Below are 17687 nucleotides of genomic sequence, written 5' to 3' on the forward strand. Positions count from 1 at the left end.
TAGGAGTAGAATTAGGCCATTCGGCCCATCAAGTCTACTCTGCCATTCAATCATGGCTTATCTATCTCTCCCTCCTAGCCCCATTCTCCTGCCTTCTCCCCATAACCTCTGACACCTGTACTAATCAAAAATCGATCTATCTCTACCATAAAAATATCCACTGAATCTCATTTTAATGAGGGTACACTCTTTCTACTCCCTCGTTGTGTGCATGGACAGGACTGGTGTGATCTAGGTACCCACATAGAGCAAGATGAATGGCAGAAGCCAGTAATTAGGCCATGCCACTTGGCTGCCGGGCTCCACGTGGAGAAACCCAAATGTACGGCGATTGAGGAAATGATGGATTTATGGTGGGGTCTCATAAATACATTACCTTGGTTCAGACCCCAGCATCTCCCATTGGATAGTGATTCCAAACCTGGAAGTTCAGAAGTAAAAGGCAAGTTGATTTTCTTTTACATTGTTTTAATGTCTTGGATTATTAGCACTTTCAACTGTTTTCTAGATTTTTTTAAATTATTCAAAGCTATTTAAAGATTTTTAAACAGTTCTTGCACAAACTCTTACAAAACTATAAAACAATTCACAAAGACGCAAAGTGCTGAACAACTCAGTGAGTAACTCAAAGGGTCAGGCTGTATCCCTGGAGAACATGGATAGGCCATTTTTTGGGTCGGGACCCTTTGTCACCAATCCATGTTGTCCAAAGATGCTGCCTCAACCACTGAGTTACACGAGTGCTTTGTGACTTTTTTATTGTAAACTAGCATCTGCAGTTCCTTGTTTCTACAAGTCACTTACAAAGGCTCACAGGAGGTGAAACTTTGCACGCAGCCTTGCCTCTTGTCAGGCAGCCCTGCAAGCACAGTGGCTGAGGTTTAGTTACCACCAAGCCTCCCCATGTCTTCTCGCCTGACTCTTGGATTGGGTGGGCAGGAAATTGGACTCCGACAGCTGTGTAAGGTTGTTTAAGGGATGGGGAGAGAATGGGAGGATGGGGAGGTCATTCCATCAAACGCCATTCACACAATATATCCCATGAGTAAAGCATCCTTTTGACAGAGTTTCTTTTTTTTTTATTACTGAGTTTAAGAAAACCAGTACAGAATTTTTTATTTGATGTGATTGTTTTGATTTTGGATTTTTCTCTTATCCAAATGAGTGGGAGAAATGTAATTTAAAAACTTATTTCCTAAAAGCTGTTTAGTAAAGGCCTCTTTGGTGATTCATGTGCAGAGAGAGAGAAAGCATGTAAATGAAAAGTGAATACTGAACTCACTTTCAGGATAATGTTAATTGAAGTGAACAATTATATGATAACAGATACTTCTTGTTAAATCTGAATCCAAATAATATGGTAGGTGCACCAAATTTTCCAGAACTGCTAAACATTTAAAAACTATTGTTTCCCACACAGTCACAGACATACTGATGTGAAATATTTGTCTATATAGATGCTAAAACTCAATGGAGGGAAATATAAATTACAAATAATAACATAATGCTATAATATATGTTTACCTTTATTCTAGGCATATTTTTAATTTATAGAAGATTGAAAATAAAGACACAAAGTGCTGCTGTAACTCAGCGGGTCAGACAGTATCTCTGGAGAACATGGATAAGTGACGTTTCGGGTCGGGACCTTTCTTCAGACTGATTGCCATGGTGGGGTTGAAGCATAACTTTGTAGGTACTTTACAGAATTGGAATGGATGGTTATTTGGACAATAAGTTTACTTTTTTTTCCCTTTATCTGCCAACTTCGTTTTCTGGGACAGATATACACAGAAGAAAGTTCTTTAGAGTCATTTTGTTGTTTTTTTTGGCAGCACTTCAGATTGCACTACGGTGGTTGAACTATTCCGCTATTTTGCATGCATCCTCATACATATCGTTGTATCTATCATTACCCTGTACTGTTTACTCTGAGCTTCATGTGAACAAGGGAATTCATTGCAGCGTGGTATCTATAACAGCAAACTAATCCGAATCTTTTGTGAAATACACGGCGCTTAAATGAAAGGGCTGCTCAGAGTTTGTTAAATTGGATGTGTAATTGTTTATTTCTGGTAGGGATTCGTGCTCAATTGCGCCGTTTGAATTGAGGCGATAAAACATAAGTTTTGTTTTATTATGAGAAGCAGCTATTTATGACCAAGCTGGACGCCACGTGAAATAACAATATTAATTTGTGCAGGACAATTATGCAAATATCTTGTGCACGCTCTGATGGGCTGTTGAACTTGCAGCCGTTTCACCATCAAGTGGCAATCAAAGTGAAATAAACACTGTTGGAACATCTTTGCAACAGGGGCTTTCCAATATACGCTACCATGCATTTGTTTTCACTAAATCTCTCTCTAGCACCATTTGGTTCTGGCTGAAATTTGCCATAGCTGTGAGATATTAAACTTTAGACACCTGCATGGTCTTATTTTGGGATTCTGGTATCACCCTCACCAATACAACACAGAAGGATCTGTGTGAGGAGCGCAGTGAGCGTGGAACCTCGGATTCTTCCAACCGCACGACAGATGTAGGGTCGGTAACCCTTTCACTGAAAGTGCTGGGGAAATTCGCCCCTCTGTGCATGAAATAAATTCACTTTAATCCCGTCTGTGAATCGCCTCAGACTCCACACATTGGGAGCGTGAACCCAGCCATTCGTTCGGTAGCTCAACTCCTCGTGTAACCATAATTGAGTTATTGTGCTGACATTTATGAAAATATACGGCTTTGTCCTTGTTCGTGTAATTTGCAAGTTGAAACCGCAGATAGTAATTAAAGAAATGATTCTAATTAGAAGCAAAGATGCGGGTTCGACGTCGTATGGCTTGTTGACATCAACGAGAGCTGTGCCAAAAATGTCCAGCAGCTACCTGTGCTGCGGGAGCACTGATCGAAATGAACACCATTAATATTTGCTCGAGATTCGCTGTGTAATTTGATCAAAATAAGGAAGTCTTGCAAAGGAACAATGTTGCAGTCAAATATTGTCCTTGTAACAGTGCTGTGTGAGTCTTCTTTCTCAATAGTGGACTCAACACCGTCCACGCCTTTTAGTGCAAGCAAAATGATGGTATGAAACTTAACGTCAGGCCAATAATCTGTCGTAAAAGAAACGCAAAGAATCGTAAAAGAAATAGCACCCGGACAATAACAGCTATTAAGGAGGGTAAAAGTCATCTCTGTTTATTTTATTAAATAATTATGTAAAGAGTGAACCTGTCCATTTAAAACAACGAGTACTTTCTAAAGTACAGAGGTACTCGGCCGTTCGGACGGCCGCCGTGTAAAACTTACCGGCGTTTGACCGGAGAAAGAGAGAGACCACGGGAACAGGACACGGCCTGAGAGTGGTCGCAGCAGAGTATTTAACAGGCTGCAATGTCCCAGGCGAGCTGAGACGCTGGGACCCGCGCAGCGGCCGCTTGTCTGAGGCTGTAATAGCTCAGCGGGGGCTAATAGCAGAAATGAGAACTAAACGAGCCCAGGAGAGGGTTAATGAACATCCATCTATCATCCGCCGCCACTCTTCCCCCAGTCACTGCTGGTTTGCTGGCTTTTCGCACATTCGTATTTTCATTTTGATGTGACTTTCTGACATTCTGCCCATTTCTGTGGTCGCTTAATCTCCAGCTGACAGCGTTTCGCTCTTACTTGATGTACTTCGTTATCTTTTTCATTTTAAGCTCCCATTCTCCACCATCCTCTCTCTCTCTCTCTCTCTCTCTCTCTCTCTCTCTCTCTCTCTCTCTCTCTCTCTCTCTCTCTCTCTCTCTCTCTCTCTCTCTCTCTCTCTCTCTCTCTCTCTCTCTCTCTCTCCCCCCCCCCCCCCCTCCTCCCCTCCTCCTCCCCCCCCTCTCTCCCTCTCTCTCCCTCTCTCCTTCTCACTCTCTCTCCCTCTGCACTATGTTAGGGAGCGCTATTTCCCAAGAGCCGGCCATAGCTCAGCACCCGACAAACCTCAGGGGAATTTAAGTGGTAGATGCGCGGAGACGAGCCAGCTATTCTGCCAAAGCAGCTTCCCATGTGGAACAAAAAAAACTCCCAGCGGATGATCGACAGACCAGTAATATTCGTTTAATATTTTTTCACACAGCTTGGCTGAACTTGTGCAAAGATTCCGCCGATCTTTCAGAGATGTTCTACGATTTTTTCGGAATTAAATTAACGAGGCTGGTGCAGAACCATCAACGTCTCCGCGAGGAATGCCTGCGGAAAGCCGTTTCGAAATGGGTTTGATTTTTTGAGGTTTAAAGATTTGTTCGGAAAGAAGCGAATTACACGTCGAAATCTAATCCGTTTGCACGAAGATATGGAATCGATCAAACTCTATTGCTTTTAAAAGTCGGCCAAAACTTTGTCCGGCCGGTGCTGAGCTTCTATTCTAGAGTACCTTCCTGCCTCTGCTTTAACGCCTATTCAGTTTCTGAGCACTTTAAATTAATTAAAACAGTAACGTTCAAACACCTCCAGCTAAATTTATCTGGTTGGGTCTGGTATTGAAGAGGTTTAATTGTTGTAGGCATGGGATTTACGCGGAATCTATACTGGCTCGTTCTACAGCGTAATTGGAAATAACAATAGTTTCTTTTTGATGCAGACTAAATCCTTCGACATAGATACAGATATAGATAAACACACACACACACATGCATATACAGCCTGTTTACACACAGTTCACACACACACACACACACACACACACACACACACACACACACATGTATATATTAAAATAATTTCTCCTTTAATCACGCGCATTGAAACTCCAGTTCACATTATATGAAATTAAATGAATTCGAATAACTCTCCTTGCACTGTCTGCTGTCCACTAAACCTCCTCTGCCCGTTTATAAACAGATTTATAAGACCGACTGAAGTTTTACACTTTTAAATAAGACTGAAGAAATTACATGTTGAAGTTACCAAATTTAACATCTTTATCGACTTTTCTGAGATTTAGAAGAGCATACACATTGAGCCCCTCAGAAGATTTCTCGTGAACCTTGACGAGTTATGAAGTCGACTGCCTCTTCCATCGTCAGCTATTCCACTTTCACTCATAATGCCTCGGTCACAGGTCAATTCGCTCTCGCCATTTCCAAGAAAACGTCGGTTGTATCAAGGTTCTCACTCTTCCTCATAACGGCCTATTTCCTGACAGTTTTATTCACGATTTCCGGTTGTTTTTGAATAAATCTACTCGAGTCATAAGCACGGTTTGATTTTCAACTACAGAGACCAGTGGGCGTTGAAGCCAAACTTGCCAATTTCCAAAATATCAAGTGTTGATGAAAATTGTGTCGAGGAAAAATATATAGTTAAAAAACGAACAGAATAAAGATTGATAAAACACTATCAATTTATATAGGGACAGGCGAGAGTAATGAATACCGAATACATGGACGGCAGTGGAAATGGCGGGAAAGAATAGAAAGACTGGAGCGAAGGGGAAAAATTGGGAAGACAAACATGAGCAATAAAAGTTAAATATCAAGAGACTAAGACAACAGTAACAGTGGTTACGGTCAGTAAGGGATGAGCATGACACATTAATAAATGAGCAAGAGTTTAATAAACACGAAGTGGTTGCTCTGTAACGATATTTCCAAGGGAGAGAAAGCAACTAAGATTAACAGGTTTTTTTAAAGGGAGAACTGTAAAATAAACTAGTGAAACTCAACGGATAAAATCTCTTTTTTTTACTTTCACTGGAATATTATGAATGATCCCAAGGAAATGATCCCAAATATTTAATATTGTTACATGGTTTTAATCCAAGAGGGTTCGTGAAAACGTAGGGTAATGCCGGATATTTAAATTTGAAGATCAAAATATCCGGATAAGTATTAATGCCACGTAATATTGGCAAGCTCCACCGAGGGAGAAAATAGGAAAAATATATAGAATAGATTCCGCAAGAAAAGATTTGCTTGACTATTCTTCCTGGTTTGTGTAACAGAAATGACAGGGGGAGTCAACAAGGACAATGTAGTAGAGATCATTTATCTAGATTTCCAAATGACCTTGGTAAGATTCAACAATAAAGCCAAGAGTATATGACAAGAAGCTGACTGAACGGTGAGTTCTGAAGCAAAGAGGTGGAAGATGGCCAAAAGTTTGATTTTATAAGAGATCACTATAGATCAGTGTCTATTAAATAACCGGACTTGTAAATCAAGAACACGTTTTAAATTCGCGAATGGAACCAACTTTAGGAACAATCGATGGGATGGAAGACTGAAGCCAATTTATGAAACGTCGATGAAGTGATAGAATAAGGAAATAATCAGAAATTAATAAGCAGAATTGTGCAAGGCATTCCGTTTTGTTAAGAAGAAAAAAAGAACAAATATTGCTTAGGAAACAATAATCTAGATATGTTGCTACAAGCTATTGGTAGCAACTTCGGTTATGTCGTTAAAATTGAAGTTGGCCTTGGGTTTATTTCTAGACGAGATGGAATTGAAAAGTAGAAACTTCTGACAATCCCTTGTTAGTCCACAGGTATGCGGCCATGTGTGCACTTCATATGGCAAATTGATATAGAAATTGATATAGGGAATTAAAAAATCACAAGCATGGTACGACGATGGAGAAGTTGTACTTTATTTGAAACGGTAATAGTATACGGGGTCTTTTTCTTGAATCGGGCAGCAGGATCTTTTGGAAATCCACAACATATAAAAGCAACAAACCCGCATCTGCTCTCCATGATAACATAGAAAACGTGGGTTTTTTTCTGGACTAGAAGCAGGGTGTAAAAACTGAAACCCGTTAGTTTAAATTTGCTGTCGAAAGATGAAATGGAGAATTTGGTACATAGCTCTTTTTTTCGGAGTCTGAACAGAATGAGGAATTTACTACCTCACAGAAATTAGTTGCGTTTGAGGAGGGGCCGAGTAAGTAGCTGAAGGTAAGATCAAAGGTATGTAGGTTAATTGGCTGGGTAAAAATGTTTTTTTTTAAATTGTCCCTAGTGGGTGTAGGATAGTGTTAATGTACGGGGATCGCTGGGCGGCACGGACTTGGTGGGCCGAAAAGGCCTGTTTCCGGCTGTATATATATGATATGATGATATGATAAAAGGCGGGGACTGTTAGTACGTGGCAGAAGGACCAGTTTAACCTGATTGGGACAAGCAGCCGGTTTTTGTCCTGTGCATTCTATGTAAATCTTCTTCGTTATTATTCGAACCACAGACATTCTCAGACCTCCGAGATTACTTTTAAAAACACATTTTTTTAAATTATGATCATTTCTCTGGCAGTTTTAGTTAGGATATAAGTAATGTTAGCGTTCGTCAATATTTTATGCACTAAAATAGCAAACCATTCGAAGCCTGTTATTCGCAAGTAACTGTCAGCATTGCAAATAATTTCTAACCAACCTTCAGGTTTGTACAAAAATATAAAACAACTGGAGCTTGCGGAATGTGACTCATTGCCCGCATGTAACAAGCTCTCAGCTGCTGCACAGCTAGTCGGACAACCTCCCACGTACAAAATATTATTAAAAAAACATCAATATGCTTATCCTTCACCTTTCACGAATTTATAGTAAGGGAAATAGAAATATTATTCCGATGATTTTTGTTTACTAAACGCTTTTAGGTGCAAATCTCTTCAAACAAGTGTATTGAAACAGATCTATCTCAAATATTAATACTCTGCCATATCCCAGGAGTCGGCTTCCCATAAAAAATAACCAATGCAGTTAACATTGTCAAAACTGAGTAACTTTGTAAATTGATTTCTGGTCAAGCATATATTATCCGCAGTCGGTGTGCCTATGAGTGTAAATGTTCACTCGGTAATATGGTGGAAAACTTAATATGTTTGCTATGTAACAGATTTCCATTTCCAAGAATATATATCTCATACGACAGGTACACGAACAATCAGTTCCATTTATTTCAGTTAGAACAGTGCAGGCGAAGTCGTTTACCTTTTTTGATTACAGACTGGTCCAATAAATTCATCCCAGGGCTTCCGTTATCATCCACGGCCTGAAGGGAAAAAGGACGAATCGTTTATTTAACTTCCTTATTGCAGTGACAATCTCTCTCTCTCTCTCTCTTTCTCTCTCTCTCTCTCTCTCTCTCTCTCTCTCTCTCTCTCTCTCTCTCTCTCTCTCTCTCTCTCTCTCTCTCTCTCTCTCTCTCTCTCTCTCTCTCTCTCTCTCTCTCTCTCTCTCTCTCTCTCTCTCTCTCTCTCTCTCTCTCTCTCTCTCTCTCTCTCTTCTCTCTCTCTCTCTCTCTCTCTCTCTCTCTCTCTCTCTCTCTCTTCTCTCTCTCTCTCTCTCTCTCCTCTCCTCTCTCTATCTCTATCTATCTATCTCTCTCTTTCTCCCCTCTCCCCCCCCCCCCCCCCTCTCTCTCTCTCCCTCTCCCTCTCTCCCTCGCGCCTATGCATCCGAATTGATGAGAAACTAATCCACGTGTGAAAGCATTCTAAATCAAGGAATGAAAACCACCGATAGCATTGGGTCCTTTATGTATTGCCTAATGTCACCACTTATCGTCCCGATGTTGCACTTCCCCCTAGAGATTATCTGTATAATCGAGGCGTGTACCTTTCTTTCCATTTTGCCAACTTTTCTTCAAGAACCTTTGCGTGTTTCTCTGTGCCCGGACCCGCCAACTTCAACTAAAGTTCACATACGTTTTGCGCCTGAGGCTTCTCAATGCCACCCTCGCCTCCGAACACTGCGCCCCCCCCCCCCTCTCCCCCTCCACCCCCAAATAAAAGTCACAGTCAATGCAAATCTTTGCACAACTACGGGTGACTTCAGTGCAATCAAGAATCGAAAGACAGTTTAGGATACATTCAGCGAGGAAAGTTCAAAACGACCTACAGGCATTTATATCCCCGATATGTTTCTGTTTATTGTTCATCTGTCCAATGTTTTTACTTTCTTGTTGTGCAGCCGGGGAAGCCGATTAAAGTATTTTGACAGTGGCATAGTTTGAATCTGGGCAAAGGATCAGTTTACAAATAAGAGCACTTCAAATTTGATACTTGTTAAGGACAAGATGTGTAGGAAAAAAACTGCAGATGCTGGTTTAAATCGAAGGTAGGCAAGAGATGCTGCCTGACCCGCTGAGTTGCTCCAGCATTTTGTGTCTACCTTGTTAAAGACAAGAATTCATAATGAATGGGAAAGGTCACGCCAATTTATTTTGCTCGTTGCGGTTTAGATATATTCCAGAATGCCGATAGTAATGGAGGGTTCGTCATTTATACTTATGTCAATATAAAACTCATTAAAAGTAGGGGCGCGCACGGTTGTATATGCTGCATCGCAATGTTGAGAATGTATGGTACACAGGATAGTCGGTGTTCAAAATGTTATGGTGTATGTGGATCTTGACTAATTTTTACACGTCTGGTCTTAAATTATTTGAAGGGTCATATTTCTGACTGGTGCAGTGGAGACGATGATTCTGAAATTTACACGTTGCTATTTATTGCTGTGTTTCTATCCCTAATCCACGAAGTGTTTGCATCTTGGGGTTTTTTTTCAAAATAAATCACCAAGGAATATTGGTAATCGTTTCGAAATAGAAAAGGGAAAGTCTTTCAAATTAATTATCACAGATCTGATTCCAACAATATTTAAGGAATGTGAAATAAGATTGGATACTTTAATTTGTTCGTAGCAAATAATTATTAAATGAGGCGAACAAGTGAAGCACAATTGACATTTAATTGCTGCGACTAGACAATTCATTTTGCGGAAATAAGTGCACGGATTTACGCTTGAATTTGGGCTGACGTCAAACCTAATCAACTCTCAGTCCTGACAAGAAAGTTGAGTCAAACTTTCATATGGTTGAAATATATGTCCCTAATCCTTATTCCGAATGGTTTCCCACGTTTCAAGCTATTCATTATGATTAGATAAGAATATTTGATTCGCAGAGTCAAACATACTTAGTGGTTACATAAATTGTATATGGCCTCACAACAACCGTTTCTCTTTTTCTCTCAAATCCCAATGTTAAATTCTGATCAACAATCACATCATTATCACAAACAAAAAGCTGAGCGATAAAACTGTTAGCCTACCTCATTAAACAATAAACGGGAAGGGATATGGGATGAAAATTTGGTTCCTTGTCGTACTTTTCGTGCTTTCAGCCGGGTCTTTTTACAAAGGGACAAAAAAAGAGGCATACGTGGCTATCTTATCTGATGTATCCATGAATATCATGCACTGCTTAGTATAATTTAGAATACCGGTCTAAGCCCTTTCACTCCAATCCCCACCCCTCCCAACCCCTACCCCCCCCCCCCCCCCCCCCCTCACCTGGCCTCAACCCCAGTTCTTGGGTCTACTATTATATTTTTTAACTGCAATGGGCACCGGGTACTTTAAAGAGTTAAAATAGTTTCACCGCACAGTACCCATCATGCAAACAGATCTGTGTTATAAGGCACCAGAATTAGTTCCATATGTCCTGGTTGTTTATGGCCACTTTGGGAATTAAGCTATAGCATCTGTGATACGACATAATCATCATCAACAGGAAATCCTATTTACATCTAAACATGTTGACAGAAGTGGTCTGCCTGATTGCAGTTCGCCGCGCTGGTTCTGGACTGTTCGGATCTCTTGAGCGCTCTTTCACAAGAGTAGGAGTGTACAGCAACATACCACTTTACCCGCGCTGAGTAAATTGATCGTCGTTGTGAATGTCCGGCCATTCTTCAGTACTACGTTTGGTTATTTTGATTTGTCGCGTCGAACAGAGAGATCTTACTGTACACGAATTGCAAACCTCTTGATTATTCTTTGCTATTGAAGTGAACATAACTTTGAAATGAAAGTTGGTATTCCGTGTTTCTGTAAACACGAAATATCATATCATATCATATCATATATATACAGCCGGAAACAGGCCTTTTTCGGCCCACCAAGTCCGTGCCGCCCAGCGATCCCCGCACATTAACACTATCCTACACCCACTAGGGACAATTTTTTAAAAACATTTTACCCAGCCAATTAACCTACATACCTGTACGTCTTTGGACATATCCGGGCTATCGTTTTAATGCCACGTTCATCTTATTTTTCTGGGAGAATTACTGGTGCCGTTTACATATCACTTCAAAACCTCTTTGATGGAACTGGGATCTCAAGGCGTCGACTTTGCTATTTACACTTACAGTCGAAAAACAAACATTTCGTAATGGATTTCATGGTACAAGGCAGAAATAGGGATTGACCCTGGATTAACAGATAGACTGATATCAGGAAAGCCCATCACAAACTTCCATCAGTCTCCTGCTCAGATCAAATTTACTACCCTTGCTATTTTGAGGCCATCGAGCAGTAGGCTCGGGATTAATACTCATTAATACTCATTAATACAAGTACGTCAGGTCCTCGGCAGACGGGGGGGACAATATATGATTTGTTATAGAAGTAAATTGAAGTATAATTAAGAACAGTTAATCGAATATATTTTGTCAATATTGTTGATTTCTTGCTTTATGCTAATCTAGCAGGAAAAGTAAAATTCAAACTAAACTAACTATTCTGAAAATATATATTAACAATTTGTGAGATTATTTTTTATCTCAGTTCTGTAAATTAAATTGTATTGGTTCGTGCATTTTGAGAAATATGGTATTTGTATTCATCTCAATTTAAATTTAAAAACAAACGACAGAGTACAATTACTGAAGCTAATAAGAATAAATTATACTGCATGGATTATGTCCTTTTGCGTTATAGCTTTAAATTAGGGAAAGTTACGGTTAATGCTAAATTGAAGTCCTCAAGGAACTGTGTGCCGTTGCTGGCAATAAACACTTCGCTGTGATTACTTTATCGGTTTATATCAAAATAACTCGCACTGGGTAGGGGTGAATGGTGATCTTCGGACTCGGAGAGAGCTTTTACTCAGAATGTTTATACTATTCAAAACCGAAAGATAGCCGAAGAGTCCGATCACGTCACCCTGATAAGTCTTATTTGCTCTCCCAATTTCGCGTACTCTAATAATTCTAAAGCCAATCTTCCTTGCACTGCGCAGTCCTAAATAGGCAACAATGCAAGTCAAGTTGGCACTTCATTAAATATCTCCGTTCAGTAAATTGCTACCATTGGACTGGTCTTCCGCGGTTTCTTCGCTTTCTGATTTAAATGCGATGATACAGACTTTTGGTTGGCATTTTACACTCTCACGCGCACAACAATTTCAGAATTTGGAAAAGATGTCGAAAGAAATACTACACCGAACATCAGTTTTCAACCTTCACCTGTGAAGGATAAAGCTACCGTTCTCTCCTGCAGGGATTTTCAATGATTTTTTGCTTATTTGGAGTAATATAATTTTAAGGGAAGGTGAGATTCTGCGATATGTAGAATTAAAGGGATGTGATATTCGGGCTAATGCGATAGCGAATAGTTAAAAATTGGCCCTGGATCATTCGGGGAGGGAATGTGACGTGATGGCAGAAAACTAGAGGAATTTTACCATTAAATGCATTAAATGTTAATGCTAAATTTAGCATTGAATTTAGCATGTTGGATTAAATGTGACACGGGAGAAATATAAAGCTGCGGAAAATCAGAGATTTGAGGGACATGTGACGTTGTAGCGTGTGACATTGGAAGGAGGGGCGGGGATAGGGTGGGATGACAATAAATTAAAGTTCAACGAAATGAAGATTTGTTTTCTGCAAAAGTATCGCTGGAGTCTCATCTTGTACTATCTGGACCTTCCTATAAAAGCTAGTAAAAACAAAGCAAGGGCGAGCATTCCGCGGATTCTTCGCAATTAGCTTCACTTCCAGGTGGTTGTCGGTTGTGTTGTATCTGTTCTGAGAATTTACAATGTGTCCTTGGTGTTCTCATGTCCTTTAAGAGTCTGTGTTCTGAAGGCAGTGTGTCATTACATTTCCCTTATTATATAACCAGATTATACGGTGTTTCCACTTCTGTTCGAGTTGGCTCTATTTCCTTCGCTAAGAAGCAAATATGATAATTGATGTTTCTCTGGTAAATAATTTCAAGTTTATTGAGGAACTTATTTAAACAAATGATAAACATTCAAGGACTGTGCTCAGGACTTTATGTTAAAATATATGGGAATTCTTACTGGGGCATCATTAATCCATCAGTACCTATGATGTCATGATCAGCGTAACGGTTAAATGAGAAACGGCAGCCGGTAATTTTATTATTCAAACACATTCTTTCGGTGGGAATTTCAGTATTTGAAAACGAGATAAGTGTTAATCTGGAAATAATTATTTACCAGGGGCAGAAACTGTGCGCGAGTGACAAGCCGTTTCTCATTAAACTGACACCTGGAATTGAAGTGTGTAAAAAGGAATTGCAGATGCTGGTTTAAACCGAAGATAGACACGAAAAGCTGGAGTAACTCAGCGGGACAGGCAGCCTCTCTTGAGAGAAGGAATGGGTGACGTTTCGGGTCGGGACTGAAGAAGGGTCTCGACCAGAAACGTCACCCATTCTTTGCCCGTCCCGCTGTGTTACTCCAGCTTTTTGGGTCTATCTGGAAATGGAAGTGCTGCTCTCCAACCTCTTCTCACGTTAAGACAGTGCACCTGGTTCTGGTGCTATATGAATTACACACCAAAACACCCCGCAGAGACAGCACTAATACTCCCGGTAGCAGACACCTTCAAACTTGGTTAGCGGTGAAACTCACTTCGCTAAAAGACCGTTCGTTACTGTATCAGGTTACCTGGTTGACAGAATTACCCCTTTCAATTATAAACTTTTGGGAACATCACAATATCTTAATTTACCATTGTGCCATCGTTTTAACTATGACACGGATTTAAACATTGGCAACGTCATCATTGAATCCAGATAAAAATTAAGCAGATCATTCTTTAATAAATTCTGAATGCAATTCAAACTGACATCTGCAAAATATCACGTTGATTATTCCTCGTCGCATTAGGTAGAAATCCACTTGTAGGATACTTAACCGATGGTATGTTACCTGTAATATAATCAAGTTTTAGCTTCCAGGACTTTGGTGGGGACGTTGGACTGAGTGGATTTGAAGGCGATAGGGACAGAAAACATATATATTTTAATACCATCAATAAATAAAAAGTAAAGGGAGGTTAGGTTTTATAATGCCAATTCTGAAACTTAAAAAAAGAACCTTGTTCGTTTACTCACACTCTATTTTCTTTGATCCGCTTCCCTAGATTTATATAAAAACTGAATTCTGAACTGGTATAACAAAGGTAAAAATCGCTTCACAAAAATAATGTAGCATAATGAAAAACAATGAGGAGATGTATTAGTTCGGCGCACAGTTTGTATCTGGGGATTGAGACCGAACAGATTCAGCCAAAGAAAAAGAAAATCATTTATCGTTTTTCACCCGGTTGTAAAATGACTACAGAAAAGTTCTGTAAATAACAGGGAAAAGTTGCCCTAACAGGGCATTTTTTTCCAAAGTGGTCACAGTCCATGTAAAAGGCCCACTTTGAGAACGATGGTCTTTCTTTTCTGCGAATGAACAAATCGAGTCTTTCTACGGTAGACTAATCCCCTCGAATTTTTGTTTGCCATTCTCAAATTATTTTTTTTCGTTAAACACTACACACACGTCCAACGAGCGGAGTTAATAAGGCGAGTTGTGCTTACAAAGCCTATAATTAGAAAAGCTTTTCAGTGGAACAATCCACCGAGACCAAGCTGTACTGAACTCGTCAGGACCAGAGCCCAGGGAGCAACAGTATAGGACACAGTGATATGTTCAGCTTAAATCGTTCTTGATTTTATTTGAGGTGACTCATCCGCCCAGAACGAATTCAGGGCTCTGGCTTAAAATCTTTCGTGTATTATATTAATAAATTATTGTCGTGTTTAAGGTTAACTTGAATAAAGGCGGAAACCGAATTTTGTAATTCAATGTATGACTTGGATTTATTTTTTAATTCAGATACGTTTTGCTTTTAATCTACGAAATTAAAAGTGCAAAAAAAAATCTGTGACATTGTAATCACCAGAACCACATTATTGTGCGCCTTGCTGAGTCTCTAAAACATATAGGATGAGCCATTGGGGTTGTCACTTTCGTTTTGAACATCCTGGCATCCCCGGATTTATCGGAAAAGGCAGCCACCATCATAAATAACTGGATCTAAAACTGTGCAGCGCGATTTGCCATTCACCCGACCGAATGGCCATAAGTGTCCTGTAAGACGTTGTGTTGTGTATTGGGCGGAGGAGTTGCTGCAGGTTTGACTGGATACGGCATCCAAGCTCAATGCTTTTTAGTGAAACGTGTCACTTTGTGCTATAATCGCCCAGCCATAGTTAAAATTCAAACCAATAACCCATACCCATCCTACACACAGATGGGAACAAAGGGTTGAGTGGGTGGGGTGGGGAGGTGGAGGGGAGACAACAAAGGGGCGCACCCCAAAGTGTGCCGATGATGAGCCTGCCTTATTAATAAAACGCCACTTTTTCTTGGTTTAAGTTAACTCGTTTTACTAAGTTTAATTTTCTTTCCAAGCTAGTGTTGTTGTCAACAGTGCTACATATGGAGCGGATACGTTACACCTTCCCTGGCTCCCTCTTTCAAATAGAATCTCAATTACGCAGATTTAATTTGAAAACATTTATCGTGTAACAATGACACATTTATTAATCTGCAAAAACAGTTGATTTGGAAATCAATTTACAAAAGGAAATAAAACGTTCAAATATAAATAGGTTGAGGGTAAAACGCAAGTTCGAAAAAAATACAACTGACTGCACTGTTTTCTAGTGCACTCGTGTAATAATAATTGGCGGGATTCGATGTGTTAGAGCAGGATATCTTTTCGCACTGGCGAGCTGGTATAAACATCGTGTCGGCGCTTGCAGACAATGCAATCGGCTCCTGCCATGTCCAATGTGATCTTACCACAGGGAGACCGGAGTCGGTAACTAATCAGAAGAACTAATCTATTCATGGAAAACTTCTCATATTTATGCGCGGCCATTATTTATTTTAGTTTAAATACCCCGAGCAATGTCGGAAATAACATTAAATTTATATTTGTATTCCTGAGGAAGTTTATTTAATTCAAAAATGATCAAGCTTTCTTGGAACAACTCCGTCCCGAGGCGCGTCTCGGTGTAACTGAGAGGAGCCCCTACCTGTACATCGTCCAGTCCGTGATGGTTGAGAGCGTGGAGAGCCAGCGTGTCAACCAGCCCGTGGTTGGAGTCAAGGCCGTGGCCGGAGTGGAGCAGCACATCAGGCCGCCGGAGCCCATGGTAATCCCGACGATGGTCAAGGCTTGACAACTGAGACAGGCCCCGGGGTTGGTGCAGGATTCCCTGCTCGGCCCCCACCTCCTGGCGTTGCCTCTGCTGCCACGGGTGCTGTTGGGGCTGGTGCAGGGGGCTGGCCAGGGAGTAAGGATCGTTGACGTGGGCGTAGGGCTCCTGGCTCTGAGGGTAGGGCAAGGGCTGGTAGGGCGGCGGGAAGTACGGCGGCTGGAAATCCGAAGTAGGGGTATGCGAGAGCGGCGGGGCCGTGGAGTAGGGAGCCTGGCTCATGGAGCCGAGCTGGGCGAGGCGGGCACTGTGGCTGCTGTTCATTCCATCGTGCCGATCCTGCGAGAGGAAACACAAGACCCATTACAGGAGTGAAACACATCGACTGCACACAGCATAGAGTGAGGCAAAGCAACACAACCTTCCCCGCTCCTTCCTTTCATTTAACTTGCTGGTCCTTGCAGTTTTCGTGGTCCTGTATTAAATTCAATTCACCGCCGAACTTCTGCCAATGTGTAAAATCGGCCTCCCTCCCCCCGACAAAGTACTGTGAGGGAATATATCGACTGCAAATCCGGAAATAAAGTCAACCCACCCCCACCACTAGCCCTGAGGAGAAACGACCCCCTCCCTCCCCAGCACCGCCACTCCCCACGCACCCCCTCGTCCCCACAGCTCTCTCCTTTTGCTTTTCCGCTGTGGGTAAAGTTGTCCTTTTGGGAGTTGCAGTTTTTGACACGTTTATCGTTGCGAGGTACGGGTAAAAAGTTAGCCAAAATAACGAAAACGGCGGATAAAAAAATCAACACGCGTCGCCTAAACCATCTGTTGTATTTTACTCGATCAGAAAATAAGCGCAGCCCCGATAACGCTTGTAGCTTCGATTCGATATAAACAGCGCGGTTTTCCCTCTCTGCGTACTCACCATTGCAGCATATGTGTGCACCAACATCTGTGCGATCTGAGGGCACCAAATCCCAAACAATCCCAGTCTTTTGTGTGTGTGTGTGTGTGTGTATGTGTGTGTGTGTGTTTTGTTTCAATCGGAGCAACTCCAAAGAATTAGGAGAAAATGAGTCCAAAATCCATATAAAGATCCTTGTGCTGGGAATTTATTCGGAAGAGAAACCAAGAGGCTAAGATGGGATCCGAGTTTCTCTCTCTCTCTCTCTCTCTCTCTCTCTCTCTCTCTCTTGCTGTGTGTCTCTCCCACTGAGTCCGGGCTTTCTCTTCTATTAAATATCAGTAAATCTTTAATCAGCCAGGCGTGAACGAGCGCCGCGCGTTCCCGACGCTCGGCTCCGGGGACGCGCACTTCCTGTATCAAATTGAGCAACTCCTGGTCCGGGAGGGAAAGGGAAATAGTGGTGGAACCGAAAGAGACATTTCAAAAAAAAAGC

At 41.2% G+C, this 17687-nt stretch overlaps 1 protein-coding gene across 6 annotated transcripts in view; it reads right to left on the bottom strand.

The window, feature by feature from the left end:
• The window catches only part of tfap2e (transcription factor AP-2 epsilon), a 77830-nt gene extending 60346 nt beyond the window's left edge, over positions 1-17484 (bottom strand). For 2 of the 6 annotated variants that reach the window (XM_078423454.1, XM_078423460.1), the window contains exons 1-5: positions 17213-17484; positions 16165-16626; positions 10083-10160; positions 7960-8020; positions 377-421 (exon numbers count right to left, since the gene is read on the bottom strand). In XM_078423454.1, the coding sequence (XP_078279580.1) occupies positions 377-421; positions 7960-8020; positions 10083-10160; positions 16165-16626; positions 17213-17239 (673 nt within the window). In that variant the 5' untranslated portion in view covers positions 17240-17484. The remainder of the gene's footprint in view (positions 1-376; positions 422-7959; positions 8021-10082; positions 10161-16164; positions 16627-17212) is intronic. The other 4 variants (XM_078423459.1, XM_078423457.1, XM_078423458.1 and 1 more) reach the window with 3 other exon arrangements.
• Positions 17485-17687: the final 203 nt, after the last annotated feature.

The sequence above is a fragment of the Rhinoraja longicauda genome, chromosome 27, assembly GCF_053455715.1.
Source record: "Rhinoraja longicauda isolate Sanriku21f chromosome 27, sRhiLon1.1, whole genome shotgun sequence".
NCBI classification, from domain to species: Eukaryota; Metazoa; Chordata; class Chondrichthyes; order Rajiformes; family Arhynchobatidae; genus Rhinoraja; species Rhinoraja longicauda.